The sequence below is a fragment of the Corvus moneduloides genome, chromosome 1 (genome assembly GCF_009650955.1).
Source record: "Corvus moneduloides isolate bCorMon1 chromosome 1, bCorMon1.pri, whole genome shotgun sequence".
NCBI lineage: Eukaryota > Metazoa > Chordata > Aves > Passeriformes > Corvidae > Corvus > Corvus moneduloides.
The window spans coordinates 57,656,894-57,675,875 of record NC_045476.1 but is presented as its reverse complement, the minus strand read 5'-3'; the positions used below and the strand labels follow the sequence as shown (position 1 = coordinate 57,675,875).

The window sequence follows — 18,982 nt, the reverse complement described above, 5'->3', positions numbered from 1 at the left end:
GTTCACTTAGACTTTCTCACCATTCAGGCCAACGGGACATGCTTTATTAAATGGAAACCAGAACTCAATCAGAAAAGAATTGGAAAGGCTAATAAGAAGAGAAAGGCAAGAAATAAAGTATGTAAATTACCAGTGTACTGTGTTTTCTCCTGTGTGTGTAATTCTCTCCTGTGCAGTTCTGATGTGCATCACACCTATTAATTCACAGATAAATATTCAATACAATCAAGTTTTCGACATGTATCTTCACATACCATTTCTCTTCCCTCCCTGATTTCACAGGGCATTCATTATGTTGTCTAAACCCTGAATTTTCATTTTATCTTGTTCAATTAATCAAAGAAACATATCTTCCTATTCATGCAGATGATACTGATACCTTCAGAACATGACCGTTGTGGATTTTCCATCTTGTATCTCGCAAGAAACCATTAAGATATCCATTTCAACTTGCAAAGATCAGGGGATATCGTTAGTCAAATCTGCATAACTAGCAATGTAGTCAGCCTTTTAAGAGTCAGCCTTGTCTCAGAAAGATTTTAAGACCAATGTGCTGGTGTCGTATCCTGTCCTACACTTACCTGACTCTGCAAAGTGTAGTTTCCTGAAGAACAGCACTACCCACAGCCAAACTGACAAATTCCTTTTGCAACTTGCAGAAAATATTACCAGCTATTTCAAATCCTATCCACTTTGAATTCAAAATCACTTTTGCTTCCAGACAAGGAGAATACACATCAAAGAGATGATATGTCATTGATGTTAAATTACCATCATCTTTCAGCTTTCCTGTTAGGCCTCTCATGAGTTCTCCAGCAACAGAGAGATCTTAAGATCATTGTAATGCAGATGACTGCAAGGTATGTTAATGATTAATTAAATTCACTGGAAAGACTTGAAAAATAATGCAAATAGCCATCTCAGCAGATTCTATGATTCTGCAATACATATTCCAAGAAACTGCATCCCATGTGATTTTAGTATCACAGCTCCTTTTTCTAGAAGGGTGTTCTGTTTCTGTTATTATTCCTTTCCTGTATTGTAACAAGGGACCACTGCACTCATTTGAGATTGCAGGTGATAGGAGTTGTGTAAATAAAGAACTTTAGGGTAATGAAAAACTGTAACTCTTGTCAGCTCAACAGCCATTAATTAACAATTAATTAAATCTCCTAAATCTTGCATTTTTCTGAACAGAAATTGTACAAGTGTATTTTTACCTTACCTAAAAACAGCATGTAAAGTTTACTCTACAGCTAACTTCAATGGTCTTTGTTCTAGGCATGGTGGCTTTTCTGATGTTAAAATATATTTTCCTTTACAACTGCACTATGAAGCTAATTTACCAAATTTTGTGACAAGTTACCCCAGAGATCTTTTCAATCTGAAGTTAAAGCCACGGCATTTAAACAGAGGTGAGTCCTTCACAACAGGCACATTTATTGTCTTAGAGAATTGAGTAACATTACTTCAACAGTAGGGAGTGGAAATAAGAGTGCAGAACCCTCCAACCTGTCTTAAGTGGCTTTAGGTGAAACTTGAAGAGTAAACAGTAATTTTTCACCTGAGTTTCAATATCAGAGAAAGTCCACTTCCAGGCTCTAAATAACAGACTCAGATCACAGGAAATACACTAGTTTACTCATGCAAAGACACTTAGATTTAAGGACACCCGATACAAGCAGGATTACTAGCTGAAAACTGCTCGTTAATGTTGATTTTTCTGATAAGACTGCAATTTCAGCCTTGTAATGGGGGGGTTATTGCCAGGCAACTGATTCAAGTCCAATGTCTGCTGTACCCACTGTGGATACAACAGTCCATATCTTCATTTCTACTGTGGTGGATGGTCCATAATGGGGTGCCTGCCCTCTAGTGTTGCTATAGCTTCCCCTTTTATAAGGAGAGCCTCTTTGAAAATAATTAACTACATGTAAGTTAAAGTACACACACATACATACCATACAGCTTAAAGCACTACTTTCTTTGTACACAAAGGCAAAGGCAAGGCTTCATCCACAGCAAGGCCATGGACAGAATATTTTTTCTTATAACGTTTACTATATATTTCTGAAGGCTCCTTTTTCTGGATCCTAGCAGATTAACAATAAGCATAGCTTTTCAAATCCTAGAATCCAGACAGTTTTTCCTATTGCTTATAAATACTGTTTGCTTAATATTTTCAGATCCTAGACTTGAACCACTGAAAGGAAAGCAAAAGGACCCTGATAGGAGATTTCTTACATACAAACCTCATGAAAGCAAATGGGATCCACAGCTGCCACTACCTAGGAGTCCCCAGCCACCTAAATCTGCTTCATTTACAGTTAGTCGAACTAAAAGACAGCTTCTCGCTTTTCTCTGCATCAAAATATTTTGAAATAACAACAACAACAACAACAATAATATATTACTAGTTATATTTATTTCAGAATATTTTGAATCACTGAGTCTTGAGAGGACAGCTGGCATATCCTAAGCGAAATGTCGTTGTACTACATTGTATCTAGGGACACGGACCATTAATTTCCTTTAGATTTTCAAGAGTGTAATTCTTTCTCCAGCTCTTGTTGGGAGCTTCAATGGAGTTGGAAAGATAGTCTGCTGTAGAACATTTTCTTATTTCATCCTTTAGCAGAAAACTACACAGCATTGCATGTGGTAATTCATTTTCAGGAATCAAGATGTCCATATTAGACTGTTCAAAGACAGACTATTTCAGAATATGCAGGTGCTGGATGGATGTTTTTATGGTTTACATATATACACCAAACTCTTAAATGTAGAGATCTCCAAACTGCAATACCTCTGCTTATAAAACAGCTCCCACTTACATTACTGAGGATTAACAAATAGAGCATTGAGGGGAAAATAACTTATATATAATTGTAAATACCAGCATGGAGCAGAAAGACTCTAAATGCACTTCGTCTGGTATATTAGTGAGTATTTGACCTCTTTCCCTTAGGTCCCAGTTTCTGAAATAGCATGGAAATCAATATTATTATCTATTTCTACTTAAATTCCTGTCTAATTCCCTCTCTATTGTTAAAAATTACTTACCAACGCTTCCAATTCACTAATTCTTTTCCTTAACCAGCCCCTCAATTATCTGGAGATAAAAGAAATGGCACAGCCCATGAAGTTTCTGGTAACTACAGATGAGTGCCAACATGAGCTTATTTTGGAAGCTGCCTGTCCTCTGCACCCAGGAGCTGGTGATCAGCGGACTGTGCCAAAATAAACCCTCAGACATCCCCTCTTCCTTCAATAGACACATCTGCTTTGCTCTTGATTCTAGTTACTAGGAATGGAGTACTGAAAGCTCCACGCCGTCAGGTAGTTTCAATTCCTTTTCTAAGCAGTGCATGTGGGTGTTGAATGCAACAGGGGGGAAGCACTTTTTAGTCATAGTCTGCATTGCTGAGGGCTTTGGAGGTGTATCCAGAGCCATATTTGGATACAAATCTCTAGACTTAAACCGTGTGTAAGCTGTGTGGTAAATGCACCCAGGAAGTGATTTAGCATAGAAAGTTGCATATTGGATCATTTTGCCTTTTCCAAAGACAGTGAGCTATACACCACTGTGGAAAGCTAGGGACACTAGTAAGAATCCCTCATGTAAAGATCTTCTGGCTCTGTGTGCACTGCTGTGGAGGTTGGCATTTCTCCAGGATTTCCCAGATGCAGCACTTGAAAATAAAAATGGTGTAAGATGTTGACAATAAAAAAGGGCATATTTTTTGTTCAAGAGAGCTTCCTGTCAAATGCATTGAATCTCCAGACATTGTTTGAAATTTGAAGTTCCCCAAATTTCAGTTTGGAAAGGATAAAGTCCCCAGTCTGCCTGTAAATTACTCATTTCCTGAATGCCAGGCAAACCCATGTGCTTTCTCTGTGCATGGCAAATGAAAGACTCGGGACAAATTAAAATCCAGAGGTTGCTAGGATCTTGATCTCTTGTTGGTAGACATAATAGCCTAGTATCTGTAATAAACATGGATAATGATAAAGTTTTAGCTGGGCCTCCCCATAGGGATAGGAGTGACAGTATAATCAAGTGATACACTTGGAAGTCCTTCAAAGGAGTGCTATTGATTTGGTCTTTTTACAGATGGGGAAAAGGAGGCAGAGAGCAGGTAAATTAATTACCCCAAAAGCATGAGGGAAGAGTCAATTTCAGACAAACTATTGCAAGTAAATTTGATCTGTTATAACACATGTGAAGGCGCTTCTAGTGCTCCTGAGGAAAAGAGGAATGAACTTGTCTTTAACCTCTGTGCATGACACCTCATCTTTAAGAATGTGGGTGTCTTTAAAAATGTGGTTGTCTTTGTTATGACCCACAAGATGGAGGTAGCCCCTTGTGCTAGTCTGCAGTGGAGAGTGAGATGCATGCACATGTTACAGACACTCATTTCCTGGCTTAGGCAACTTTACTCTTTCATTTAGAAGAGTCAGGAAAACACCACAGGGCTGCTCTGCAGTGAGGAGAGTGCAAGTTGCTGGAGACCCAGGGGTACAAAGGTTATTAAGGAAACAAAAGTGCCTACAGTAAATCTATGCATGGATAATCCTCTTTACTCTCAAATATACAATAAGAAATATCCTAAGAATATAAACTGAGAGTTTCTTGGAAATGCTGGCTTGTTTTGTTTACCTGCCTTGCTTATGCTAAATGCCTTTACCATATGTGATATATATAAGTAAGAAAAACCCAACTATTCCTGTTAAGAACACTGTGAAGAAGTATAGTGTTTTCTTTTCTTCCAATGGCACATCCATGCAAGAAAGCAGCTTTAAGAGCATTACTGCTACTGACAGGACAGATATCTTGCTTCCACACTCCTACAGGGGTGTGACACTCAGCTCTAGCTATTGTGGAAGGCAGCTGCAGTGCTGTTACCCAGCTGTGCAGGTAGGAGCCCCCATTACCCTCCCAGGCTTACCAGTACAGTGCAGTAGCTTGATCTGAAGATGCTGGTAATGCTGCTTTACAACGTGGAGATTGAGAGGCTCTCCAGAGAGCAGTTCTGCTTGCACTGCAATGTTGGCTTGGTGCATGGCAGCATCCAGCAGAGCCCAGCAAGAGTGCAGTGTCACTGACATTTTGCTGTGTCTCTGCACCATTGCCCATTGCAGCGGTTTATAGGTACATGTGGAAGAAGTACAGCACCCGAGCAGAGACAACTCTTCACATTGGCCCCAGATTAGCATCAACTTGTCCCCCTGTTACACACTTAAATCCTTTCAGAGCCCAAAGGGGCCCAAGACTGCCCTGCAGAGATGTTTGCTATTCAGGCTGATCTCCATCTCCTCTGACACACTTTGCAAAGGTGTTAAACTTCAGAGGAAGCGGAGTGTGGTTTTTGTATCAAGGGCTGGATAAAGGGGTGTTCTCATGCCTCAGCAGTTAGAGATACAGGCAAAATCTTTTCATCCTTTTTACTTTTGCGTGCTCATTGTGGGGATGAAAGTGCACTGTAAATCCTGCTGACAGCTATGTCAGCCTTTGGGCACACAGTCAACTTCAGTGTGAACACCCCTCAGCCTAGTGTACGAGAAATGCACAGTAGCCATTACCAAAAATGTCACTGACCTAAAATCTGCTCCAGTCAGTCAGTATTTTTCCATTACCTTCAGTGTGATTTGAAACAGGCTTAATGGAGGTGAATTCTTCTGGTTTAGGCTTTTAGGCAGCACTATGAGCTTGTTCCTTTATAAATTGCTTTATGAAAACATCTACAGCTTATGTAGATGCAGAGAGAATGTGGATACTTTCTGAAATCCTAAAAGGAAGGAGCAGGTTTACAGGCTAACTGTAAATACTGTGATTTCATAAATGACCAGAAGGAGCAAGTGTTATACAAAAGTATGTTCAGACCTGTCACCCACACATACTGACTCTATAAAGACAAATGAGTAGATTCTGTAAGTTATTAATACTAATATTTTGCGTATGTGTAGAACTTACGCTATATATCTTTTTTATAAAACAAACTTTATAACAAAACAGATTTCAAGGTCTCTTCTGAGGACATCCTCTGCCATCCCCCATATACTTCATATTCGATATTATCTCTAAAACTGTTGTACTTTGGGTTAGATTGCATCTTCTGTGATTTCTGGAACTCACGAATTATTACCATGCAGACTAAAATCACTGTTTGATTTACACACAGGACTTTAAGAAAAGACTGGATGTGGCACTTAGGGCCATGGTCTAGTTGACAAGGTGGTGCCAGGTCATAGGCTGGACTTGATGGTCTCAGAGTTGTTTTCCAGCCTAGTTGCTTCTGTGATTCTGTGATTCTGTGATTCTATGACTCTTAATTCTCATCTAAGATGTCAGTACTTCTGTAACTTTGATTATATTCTTTGTCATGAATTTATGCCCAAGTTCAACTAAAAGACACTTCTCTATATCCTTTCCCCATCTCAAACGCATATATTTGAAAACTTATATTTGAAAACATATATTTGAAACACACACCCAGAGCATTCAGGTGGTCATTAAATTTTAAGTACTTTAAATGGTTCTAGGATTATACTGGTCATGTTGAAAGTGTTAATATCCTTGTTACTCTAAGCCTTTGAAATACCAAATTTTATGCCTTTCCTGTGGAACAAAATCAAAAAGACATGAAGTAATCAACTAAACAATAGTCTAAAAATCTAACATTTAAAGAATTATTTATTAAAATCTTTCTGAGACCTGATTTACAAAAGATGGTAAAGATAGCAGGTTGGTTTGCAATAAAAATAATCTTGTATTGACCATAATTAAAATTAATGTACTGGAAAAAATGGAACAAATAATTTTCTGCTAGATATTTCTCAGCTCCATTGAATATTGCTTTGAGCATTGCATTATACCTTATCATGTTGTGCTGATAGCAGTGGGGTAATTTTATTACCTTAATAACACAACTGCAGTTAGCTAACACTGCACTATTTAGTTCATATAAGGAAGAAAAAATATTAATTTGTTTTAAATAAGGGACTGTCTTTAAAAAGGCACTAACTGCATCCCAAAAGACACATAGAAACCTGTGCAAGGCTAAATAAAGGAGTGAAGCCAAATAAAAAATGTTGTGGGATGCCTCTTTTGACTTAGGTAAGACTAATATCCTCTTTTCCTTTGACACCAATCACTATAAATCTCAGGAAGTGCTGGGACTGTTCTGGCTGAATTTTGTGCACACCATGGTGAAGGACCACAAGCAGGGATATGACTGGAGAGAAGGGGGAGCCTTGGAGTCATGAGGAGAGAGCTTTGGAAGAGGTAGTGGGATGTGCACAGCTGGAAAGGCAGCTGTGGCTGCAGGCTGCCTGTAGAGGGTTCTTTTCATAAAGAGCCAGTTTAGTCTTAGTACCCTGGGATTTCCTCAAGTTACAAACCAACAGACAGTGTGTGAAACACAGAAACTCTATTATATAACTGTTTAAAACATCGAGCTTTATAACATCAAAGTGCTACTTTTCCTCTACAGAGGCCTTTTCTTAGATGCAAAAAGTAAATCAAGGAAGTGTCTGTCATGCAGGTTGTACTAAAATTATGCTTTGGAAAATAAACTTATCTGTAGTAACGTGTTCCTCAACTGACTCGTTGCCTATCATTTGTTACTTTGTAAAGAGAAACAGTTTATTTTCACTTGCTTCTTACTTGCTTATTTGAAGAAAATGGTACCCAAGTAGTGATGGTACATCTTTGATGTTCATCTCAAGAAACAGATAGGAAAACAGCAATCACCTAACAACCATAATGTCAAAACTCAGAGACATAAAAAGCTATGTTCCTGTGTGTTTTTCCTGTGAGGATAATTGTTCTTGTTGATGGCTACGTACTTTTGAAAGTAAATAACAAAATGTTACGAGTGAAAGTAACTAAAAACAGAGAAAGTCAAAGGATAGCAAAGGGATTTTTCTGTTCCCAACAGAGGAAATTTCTGACCTTGTCTAAAAGGCAAGGAAGGAAAGGGGATATGATGGCCTGTACTGGAATGAATGTTACAGTATAAACCCGTCCCTCTGATTGCGTCTTTAAAATCTGGCTGGCATGGCCCGTGTGATACATGAACCCTAACATGCAGGTGCTGTGTAAGTGCGTCATACTGGCTACCTTGGATTCAGCAAAGAAAATACTTCCCTTGAATCCAGGAAGGACAAAGCCTCAAATGCCTTCTATATCCGCAATTTCAACACTCTCCATACACATAGTTTTGTGTTGCTGTGTCATTGAACAAAAAAGAGCACAAAATTCATAAATTTATTTATTGACTTTACTGTGATGGGGCTTAGGGGGTTTTTGTTTCTTTGTTTTGTTTTGGTTTATTTTTTTCTTAACATCACACAGGATATCACAGTTTCACAACATTGTAGGTCTCTAAGAGTGGGCATCGCTCGTTCTTTTGTGGTACTGTTCAGGATTTTATTTTTAGAAATAGGAATCTGAGAAATGTAGCCTCAGAAGTCATATAGGAAGGGGGAATGTTTGGGATAGAGATAACATTTATGTTTGGCTTCTAGCAGGTGTAGTCAAGAAGGCTTGGAAATGGGACAGGAAATGCCAGAAACCTCAGAGCATTGCACAGAGATGGTGGGATGGGATTTAAGTCAGTATGATAAACTGAAGAACCAGGGAAAAGACCTAAAGTACTGATCTGGAAGAAAAGCTAAAGGCTGCTTGGTATCTGTTCAACAGTCTTATTCTGGAAGTAATGAATTCTGTAGTTCTGTTTGGGAGCACAAGCATATACAGTCTTTGTTACAACCTGCCCCAGAAAGGGAGAGTAAACCAGGTACTTGATAATAGATCCCTTGGGGTGTATTAGAGTGAAACAACATTGCATGACCAATTTTTATAAATATATATCTATAGGGTTTATTTTAGAACAGTTTGGTTGCAATGGAAAGCACTATGAAACCATTTTGGTTACTATCTATAATAATATAAAAGCATACAAATAACACTTAAGAAAATTTATAAGGGAAAAGAAAGAAAGGATAAGAGTAAAAAGGTATGTAGCTACCATCTGTGGGTCCAGCAGCAAGACTTGGTTGCAATTTTGATGAGTGATGGTGGCAGTCCTGATCCATTGGGGATGGGGGAAGCCCACAAAACACAAAGGTCAATGGGTTAACATACTCTTGGGTTTGGTGGAAGTGCCCAGGTACCTCTTCTTGAGCCAAGGAGTTTTACACTGTATGATGTAACTCTGTGGATCATGGGGCACTTTGTTGGTCTTTGATGGTTTATGACCCCTTCTAAGACATTACAGCTGACTCTCGTCAGCGTAGTTGAGTGAATTATGGCCTCTGTGTGAATGTCCCGGTACTTCCCCAGAGGGGAGTTTTCACATCTGAGCCAAGTACCTAAGAGAGAACCTTGGCATGATAAAAAGTACTATCTCACCTTGCAGGATCTGCTTGTTATTGGCCTCTTCCTTTAACTGGCTCAAACCCCAGGTTGTAGCCTCCGTGGGGGATGTGCATCCCTTCTGCATGCGGGTGGTTGCTTTGCCCAAGGTCAGCAGAGCACTCTGCTGCTTTTGCAAATGGCCAATTGTTTTGAGTCATTACCATTAACATCCCAGTCTCTCATGTATTATTGACGTGAAGGAAATAAGGGGATGACAGATATCGGAGACATTAGGTTTTAAGACTTTTTTAGTGAGAAAATTCATTTATTCTGGGAACTATGCCTAATGCTAGCTAGGATTGAGAGTGTGTAAATAGACTACACATTTCATTGTTTCAAATCAGTTATGTATTTTACCCTAAGTTTTATTTTATCTGGTATCTGGTGATTGTCCACCCTTGTCGGTGGACAATCACATAGGAAGAGGAATCAGGAGAACAGGGTCTGCAAAGATAATGTACTGTGTCCCTGAGGATAACAGGCTTCTTAAAACAAGGCACTAGGAAAGTGTACTGATTCCCATAAGATTAACTTTTTCGTTGGCATCTAGGACTGAGGGAAGTGTATGATTTACCAATCAGACTTCAGCTGATAGGAAATCTGTGTTTTTCAGACTTTCTCTCTTGTTCCTGATGAGTGGAAAAAAAGCCTAACAGTATATTCCCCCATGCCTTTCCTTGTCACTTAGACTTATGAAATCAACTTCAAAATAAATGTTGTGTTGGCAGGTCAAGGCACCTCCATGTTTTCTCAGTATAATGCTAATCAGAAAACAAAGAGGTTGGGTTCTTTTCCAGTAAGTATGTCTCAGATTATTGAAACAGGAATCAGTCCCAAGTTTTGATTTCAAATAGATCTTTCTGTAGACCTCTTGATCCATATTAAGATCCTATCTTGAACATGGGCTACCAAGAGATAATTTTTTTAAAAGCTGCCTCCAGCAGGATTGCAAATGTCAGCAGCTTTTTAGCAAATTAGTATAGTTTCAATACCTCAGAGAAAAGGAAGAAGTTAATTTTATAAATCTGGTGCCCCTGATGTAGAAACAGATGTATGAATGCCTTTGTTCTTCAGAGAAGTTTGCTTTCAAATCTGCTAGATTCAATGAGCTGATCCCCAATAAATGTCTATGATCTTAGAAACTACTGGTTTAATTGGAGAGGGCTGATCAAGGAAGTTTTGCTGCCCTGTTGAAACTGAAGCAGTGCTGAGACTATTAACTTTAAAATGCTGTAAGAGGACTTTTGTTAGTTATCTTAGTGTGCTGGCAACTTGGCTAATACATAAATGCTGACACACAGTAACAAAGTTCATAATTCTCAAATGTGTTGTTCTTGGAGAGTTTAAAACCACTTCCATTAATGAAAGTATAACAATACACTTGTGCTTTAAGCAAATAAATGTGAGGCATAAACACTTTCCTATATGGGCTTAGTGAGAACTGGATATTTTGAAGTCTAGAAAATGTTTATTTTCTCAAGCTGGTGTACCAAATTCAAGAAACCTTCAAGCAGACTTTTTCACAAAGTCAGAATATAGAAAGTCTTCCTCTTCTCTTCCTCCCCTTCTTTTCTGCTTCAGATATTTGAGTGACTTAGGTGAGTGTTCATGGTCAGTGAATTAAAAACTGATGCAAAATTTTAGAAGTTGTTTCAAATTTTACATGAATGTCAATGAATGTTTTAAAAAAAATTAGCTTCAATACACGGTTTCGAAATCCAGAATAAGTTTATGTGTGAGATTTGATGAAAATGAGGAGCTACTCTGTATTTAAAAAACAGCCATACCATTGCAGTGAACTGTGGTATTCTGAAAATTTTAAAAAGCTTAACGCAGCTTAAATCCTATTTATATTCATGGTTAAATAATCCTACAACTGTTTTGCCTAGAACAGAGAATCTGGCCTATTCCATGCATATCTACCACTGAAATCAGTTACAATGAATGATCTTATTCCTTCTTCGAGAATTTAGAGATACTACTTGCTTAATGGGGGTAGAAGATTCACATGTCATGAGTACTCTGCTTTTCACACCCAGCACCTCTAAATGCGTAAAAACATTGGCATACTGTCTTCATGCAAGAAAAAAAGCTATCTCAGAAAAACTTTATTTCAAAACACAACTGCAATTAGAAACTTTTAAAAAAATATATCCTTTCCTGAGGATCTTAGTTTAACATCACACAAAGATTGCTCCTTTCTGTATTGATTTCAGTAACCTTCTCAGACAAGTTAGTATCAAGGAAATAGTGAGAGAAACATCTACTCTCTAAGAATGCAATGAAATGAATAAAACTGAAGTCTTCCCTCCATTTAGATAACTACCATCAGTTTTACTTATTGCCACTTTTCTACAGATTTGATTGTTATCCCTTCCCTCTTTCTGAGTAGATGCCTAGAAGAGCCACTGGTGTATACAGATGGAGAAGATGGTTTTCCCTGGGTTCTCTGTACTCTCCATATAGCCATATCCAATATTTTAGGCACTCCTTCAACAGATTTAAGGACCTCTTGATGAAGAATTTGAGCTTAATAGATGTTGCATATTTAATAAATGGGTCCAGAAGATGACTGTGCTTTCTTCAAATTTTTCTTGAGTTCTTGTTTCTGAGTAAAATTCTCTTCCTCTTCTCTCTTCTTCAGTTTTACTTAGATGCTTTTAACTTTAATTACTGCACTGATGGTAAATGGAAGTGTGGCTGTTTCCTTATCCCTCTTTTCCAAGTATTCAAAAATAACTTAGACCATCATCGAAATCTGTAGCTGCAATATAGAAATAAGAAACTTCAATTATCACTTCTTAGCATGCAAAATATAATTAGGAAATTATAATCAGAACAAATTCAGAGTATTTTCAAATTCAAAATGGATATTCATACTCTTTGACACTTACAGAATATCAGTCTATGCAGACAAATTCTGTAGTTACCTTACAGTAGGCCTCTTTAGGCTATGTATTTGAAATTTTCTAAATAATTAAATACATAAATAGAGAAATCAGGGTTTAATTACCATCCATCCTTTGTAATGTTTGTTTCACAAAGCAGTGTGTGCCTGAGTCCCAGCAATACTGTGGAAAATGATAAAAATGTGTGAAAGAGGTTTTGTAGCAATAATCAAAGGTATCACCTGATATAAAATAGTCTTGTTTTAATTAAATTTTCTGGGTAATACCTTCTGGTCAGTACTTCTGAATATTTCTTAATAAATAATGGCCTTTCCATTTTTTTGGTTTCAATAAACATACACTGATTCATTAAAATTTGAACTCTTTGAAAAGGGCTGGATATTTTCCCCATGGAACTTGAGACCACTATATCTAAATAAAAGAAAGCAAACCTAAGGATCATTGAGATGGTCTTGGTGAAACTTACTGGGCCACATAGAGAACAGCATGATTTATTCCTTTGGTAGACCAAATGAGCACGTAATGTGGACAGGATGATTAATCATAGATGGGAATCATAGCAGCACTTCTCCGTCTAGATAGCCAAGGTGGATAAAATTATGAGCTTGAAAATATATTTTGCTAAATCTTTTCTACTCCCATGACCATCACGTGAAATGTCATGTCATAGGAACATAAAGGAGACCTTCTGATTTTTGAAGGAGTGCTTCAATTCCCTCTCTCTTACTCCTTGAAATATAATATATAATACTATAATACTGTGGCTTGAGATGAACATAAAATCAGAATTTCTTGATTAAAAATTTATGCTGCTCATTGAATATTTCAAGAGAAGACCATAAGAAAAATTCAGGGAGCTATAACATGCTTAATAATTAACACTTCACTTCTCACTACCCCACTGTCAAAAATGTTTGCCTAGATTCTCTGACTGGAGCCAACATTCAGATTGCTTTCTCTACATGCCCCGCTTAATCCCACTGTTGAAGAATGAATTTGGAGAGTCAGAGCTTCTCAGCTGCTGGGCATGTGGTGTCCTTGCCTGCACAGATGAGAGTGGTGGATGCCACTGAAGAATCCCTCGTGGCCTGTCCAGGCAGCACAGGGACTGCCACAGAGAGTGAGAGTGCCCAGGCAAGCAGAACAGGACGCAGGTAGGAGCCAGCCAGCTGCCAAGTGGTGCACACAGTGTAGCTGTGATCCTACCCTCTCTGTGTCTTAGACACCTGCCTCAGAGCTACACACTAAGGCCCTTTCTGCTCTAGACTTCAAGGATTAAAACCAGATTCTTGTCTTGAAGGTAAAGGAGGACTTGATATTTTTATGCCAGGTTTTTCATACCTCTCATCTGGCAGCCTCATAACTCAAACCTTGCCAATTAAGGAGGAAAGCTAGGTTTCAGTCTTTCTTCAGCATGTTCTCTCTGGTTGAAGCTGAGTTACCACACAGGATGGAAGGATGATGAAAGAACAGAGAGAATTAGCAAGTGGTAACCTAATTCTACAGCTTGTTTTGATAACTTGGTTTTTAAAGGTGGATGGTCAAATTCTCCTTCAGCTCTTCCATTATCAATAATCATTATTTTTTAGATTAATATTGGAATAAGAATTTAGCTCAGATCTTTGAACTGACTTACTGTATTCAGGATAAATCTGAAATTACTATTAATTCTTAATTCAGCAACAGAACAAATGAGAAGAGAGGTTGACTTCTGTGACTCTTTGGACAAGAGTGTGCTTTTGAGACACATACTCTGCATACAGCAAACTTCGTCTTGTGAAACAAGAGGCAAAACTAAACTTTTGTAATCTCCTTATTTAGGTAGGGTTATAGAGGTCAGGAGGGTATTTGCCAGTTGTGGTGAAGAAGAAATAAGCTTTGTAGAAGGAAATACGTGTGATATTTGAAAATATTCTCTCCCCACATTCCTTTTCATTCCTTCCATTGTGAGCTCCTGGAACTGTAATACAGGTTTTGTAGAAGGGCTTAAACCTTAGAGTTTGTATGGACTGAAAGTTATTCCTGCTGGGAAAGGTGCTGGGGCTTAACTTCTGGGACCCTTTTTGGATTCCTTGTGTATGTCACCTGGAAACACCACCCTGTGTTTTTGTGAACCTTTCTGCTGACTGGGACAAAAGTCAGAACTCAGGACATTGCATTATGGTATTGTGGTGTACACACATGAGCCCTGCATATATGCAGTCTATGACAACAATACTTTGAGGGAAAAAGATCCCTTACTCAATATAACAAAATACTCAGGAAATAAGTGAGCAAAATTAAATGGCAAAGTTCTTCATAAATCCTTGAATTCTCTGAGTCATGCCAAAGCTTTAAATTCAATACATTTGAATCTGCTTTTTCAAGGACTAGATGAGGAGCACGAACATCTTCCAACAGTCCTGTGTGATCTCTCAGGACTTGGGAACAAGACAGGCATTTAAAGATGGCCATACCTCAAACAGCGCAGTTGAGCAGGCAGAAAGCTGCATCTTTACCCCATAACTGTGTTCCTGGGCTGTGACAGCAGACAACTGCTGTATCCACCCTTCCCCCAGAGGAAAGGGTGTGAAGCAAAATTATTTCTCCTTGCTACTACAAAGATAAAACAGTGCTAGGCCTTTGCCATCCTTCTGGGAAAGCCACAGTTTATCAGCAAGATATAATCCATAGTAAATTAGAAAAAAATTATTTGAAACCTTAAGGTAGTCTAAAATTCCATTACAGTGCAATTTCTAATGAGCGTAGTAATTGACTTCTGAGTCACAAAAACAATGTTACTTTTAGTCCTCTCCACTTCAATTACTATGTCAAAGGACGTGCAAAAGCACATAAAAACTAAGTATGAATATTCTTTCTAAATGTGCAACTTCTAAGATACTTCTCTTTTGTTTCTCCAAAATTTTACTTTTGATTAACCATGTTAGAAAGTTTTTAATTATTTAAAATTTTATGAAAATCTGTTATGTTAACAATGTTAGCTTTTGCTACAAAAAATGGATGGATCAAGATAGAAGACAGTCCAACTTTCATTAGAAGTGAGATTGCAAAAGCAAGATTTGCAAACAGTGAAAAATTACATTGAAGAGTACAAACAAGTATCCTGGCACTTAAAATACAAACTTCAATCCAAGGTTTTCTTTTCCAGCAGCCAGTAAGTGATTACATAATCCTAGTAAGACCAGCTCAGGCGTGAGAAAGCTCTGCTGTCAGTACTAACATCCTTTGTGTCTGAGTAGTGCCACAGACACTGAGACAAAACAATTAAACTGCTCTTGTGTCTTTAACCTTTGTCCATTGGTGTGTGATACTGGGAATGGTCAATGCTAAACAGCATTAGCATGCATCCCATGCCAGCAAGAGGCATTCCACTTACAGCAGCCTGTAGATTTAAAATTTAACGCTGTAATAAGGAGATATAAATTTAACAAACCTGTCCTGTGCAATCTGTGCATGAACAATTTTATCTTGGCAAGACAAGTAGAACTTGTAGGAGACATGAGGCTGCATAACACTACACTGGTTTGAGCTCCTGTATGGGCAAGGCAGCACAATTGCAAAGCGAGTTCACCTGGACAACTTCAGAAGAAATAGTAAACCCCTACAATTACAGAGTATGTGGTAAGTTCTACCCTCACTGGCTGAAGCAAACTAATGCTCAACAATGCAAAAAGGCATGCAATTAGAAAAACTGCTTAGTGTAATTAAATGAGTAAGCAGAAGAACAATTGGCATAAATGGGAAGGCAAATTTAACAAATCACTTTTGAATATTTCAAAATATTTCTGATACCATATTGAAACTGAAACTGCTGGAATTTTTTGGATACTCTTCCTTAATTTTTTTTCCTTCTTCACATGATGAACATCTTGAGAAAGGTATTTTATTTGGGAATTATATTGTTTATCAAACAGGCTTACTACAACCCTGGGAGAATGAGGGATAAAATACTTGGCCATGAACTTCTGAAGATGCACCATGTTCAGCTGGACCTTAGACAAAACAGAGCACATGCAGCTCACTTTCTTAAACAGTGAGGATAAAGCAGAAGGGTGCCTGTGCACGTCTGTCTGGCAAACTGATGGTAGGGTGCCCACCAAAATGGGAGATGATAGTGGGTACACACAGTGTAAGGTCATTTTTTTCCTCAAGAAGGTATAAAGAGAAGATGGTAAGATAGTTACACAAATTTCTTAGTTGTGGTGTGCTTTTTTTTTTTTTTTTTTTTTTTTTTTTTTTTTTTTTTTTTGTCAGCAAAGATGCTCTCCAGCTGCTTTGTTGCATTTTGCAGTGCCTCTCCCACTTGCCGAGGAAGCTCTGATCTGCCTGCGGGTGGATACTTGCACTCTTCTTGTATTAATTTGATAAAGCAACCCAGTGGGGAAATGATGAGCTTCAAAACTCATCCAGGTGGATAAGATGATGAAGCTAAACAAAACCCTTTCTGAAATTTATCTTTTGATATACTGACAGCTTGCACTGTGTCTACCTGTATTGTACCCAGACTGATGTACTGTCCATCAATATCAGATGGCAAACAGTGATTTGCTGTAATTTTCATATTGCAATGAAAACTGCAATTGTCATGTTGATGTACCAAACATTTATAAAGGAGACAGACAAGCGGGATGTGGGTTTAAACCTTTTGGGCTGCTGCGTAGTTTTGGAAAAACACCAGCAGAACTCTTTAAATTTTCTGAGAAAGGGAAATTTATATAAATTCTGGGCTTCATCTGGAATCTTCAAAAAGATTTTTCTCCCCCCCGGAAAGATTCCTATCAATATTGAACAAAAGAAATGAGATTACTGGGTGAATGAGAGCTGTAAGCTGCCATTCCAGCCGGGGATGAAAAAGCGCTCTGCCGCAAGTGCAAGCTGTAGGAACTCTTTGTACTCTGGTATGAGCAGTTCACACAAACAAGGCAGATGTGATAATTATAGAAGCCAACCGAACAGTGCTACAACATCCGCAGACACTGGATTAGCCCACTTGTACTTTTCTTTCTTGTCCTTTATGGGGTTTTCTCCTATTATTTTAGAATAGTGAAACTTTCTCTGTTTGCAGTGAGGGTGGCTGATTTTTTTATAACGCCGTGCTACGGCGCTGGGCACAGAAGCAAAAGGGATTCTGGATGAGCTTGTTTCACAGGGGTGTTAAAAACGAATAAGTAACCGGCGGCTCAGCCGCTGGAAGGGGTGGGACAGACGCGTCCCTTCGCACCCGCCCGGGGCCGGCCCCGCTCCGCCCCACGCGCAGCGCTATAAACAGGCGGCGCGGGGGCCCCGCGGAGTCTCCGCTTCCAGCCATGGCTCCCGAGCGGCCCCCGCCGGCGTTCGCCGAGGCCGGGCAGCAGAGTGGGCTGCAGGTGTGGCGCATCGAGCGGCTGGAGCTGGTGCCCGTGCCCCCGAGCCGCCACGGCGACTTCTTCGTGGGGGACGCGTACCTGGTGCTGCGCACGGAGCGCCGCGGGGCCAGCGTCGCCTACCGCCTGCACTACTGGCTCGGTAGGAGCGCGGGGAGCCGCGGGCGGGCCGGGGGGAGCCCGCAGTGCCCACCCTGCTGCTGAAGGGCTTGCCGGGCTCCAGGGAACCGCGGCAGGCTTCCCCGCCCTTCTCAGTAGGGCTGCGGGTGCGCGGCTTCCAAGCGGAGATACTCGAGATGGAGGCAGGAGTAGGGCTGCCGCCAAGGATCAGGGTGATGCCAAGCGTCATCCCTTGCGATGCTGAGGGACTAAGTGGTGGGACAGTGGGGTATGGCAGAAAGGTGAAAGCTTGCTCTCTTTGTCGTGTTAGTTTGGAAAAGCGCTGAAGTGTTTAAGTCAAATCTTGGCTGCACTCGACAGAGATTCTGGAGTGAAATCCTGCCTTCACTCACGTGAAGAGTTTTCTTGCCTTTGTTTCCATCTGGATGAAAATTTCCTCTTGGGCATTTCCCTGTGGTCTTGTTGCCCTGATTAGTGTCTGGGTGTTGTCTTTTTCAGCTAGATTAATCTTGCTTTCTGATGATACAGAGATCACGTGCAAAGGCACCAGGTTTTCTTTAAAACTTCTTTAATATCAATCTGACGGCCTGCTGGCATTGGAACCGAGCTGATGTCTTTTGCCTTCCACCTTGACTAGCACACTTTACATAAAAACTGAAGTCTGACACAAGGATGTGTTCTGCGTGACTTCCTCATCTCCTGGAGATTTCTTGTGACTTCCCCATCTGGCCATAGAGTCATCCTGCCACAGTGGTTACTGTTTAGCTGCCTGAAACCTAATACTTTTTTCTTGTTTTGCCAACAAGTTTGTGTTTGTAGGCAATCATCTCAATGAATACAAATAACGATAGGTGTATTAACATTAATATGCTTGAGTTGCTGTAGTTCTCATTATACTTTTGCATGCACTGAAAAATAATTGCAGATAAAGCTGGGATTGTTTCTGCATAAATGTTTGAGCCTTGAGTTCTGCATGTGTTAGGAGTTTTCCAGCTGGCAAGCACATAGTGTCTGTCTCTGGTAAGAGTATAATCATAGATGGCAGTGTAAATGAATTTCTGGCAGAGGCTTTTCTGTGAGTAGTGCTGCTAATTAGTGGCAAGGTTTGGCTGTGTAGACCTTTGTTAATGAAGATGGAACTACTCATGTCTTAGTGAAGGTCTAGTAGA

The 18,982-nt window shown here is 39.4% G+C and overlaps 1 protein-coding gene across 2 annotated transcripts in view; it reads left to right on the top strand.

Annotated features, from left to right (window-relative positions):
• SCIN (scinderin) overlaps positions 1-18,982 on the top strand; it is a 79,715-nt gene that overhangs the window by 12,566 nt on the left and 48,167 nt on the right. The window contains exon 1 of one of the 2 annotated variants that reach the window (XM_032110936.1): positions 17,599-17,835. The exons of the other annotated variant lie outside the window; for it this stretch is intronic. Coding sequence (XP_031966827.1) covers positions 17,637-17,835 — 199 coding nt within the window. The 5' untranslated portion in view covers positions 17,599-17,636. Of the gene's footprint in view, positions 1-17,598; positions 17,836-18,982 lie in introns of those variants that run through there. 2 annotated transcript variants of the gene reach the window in all.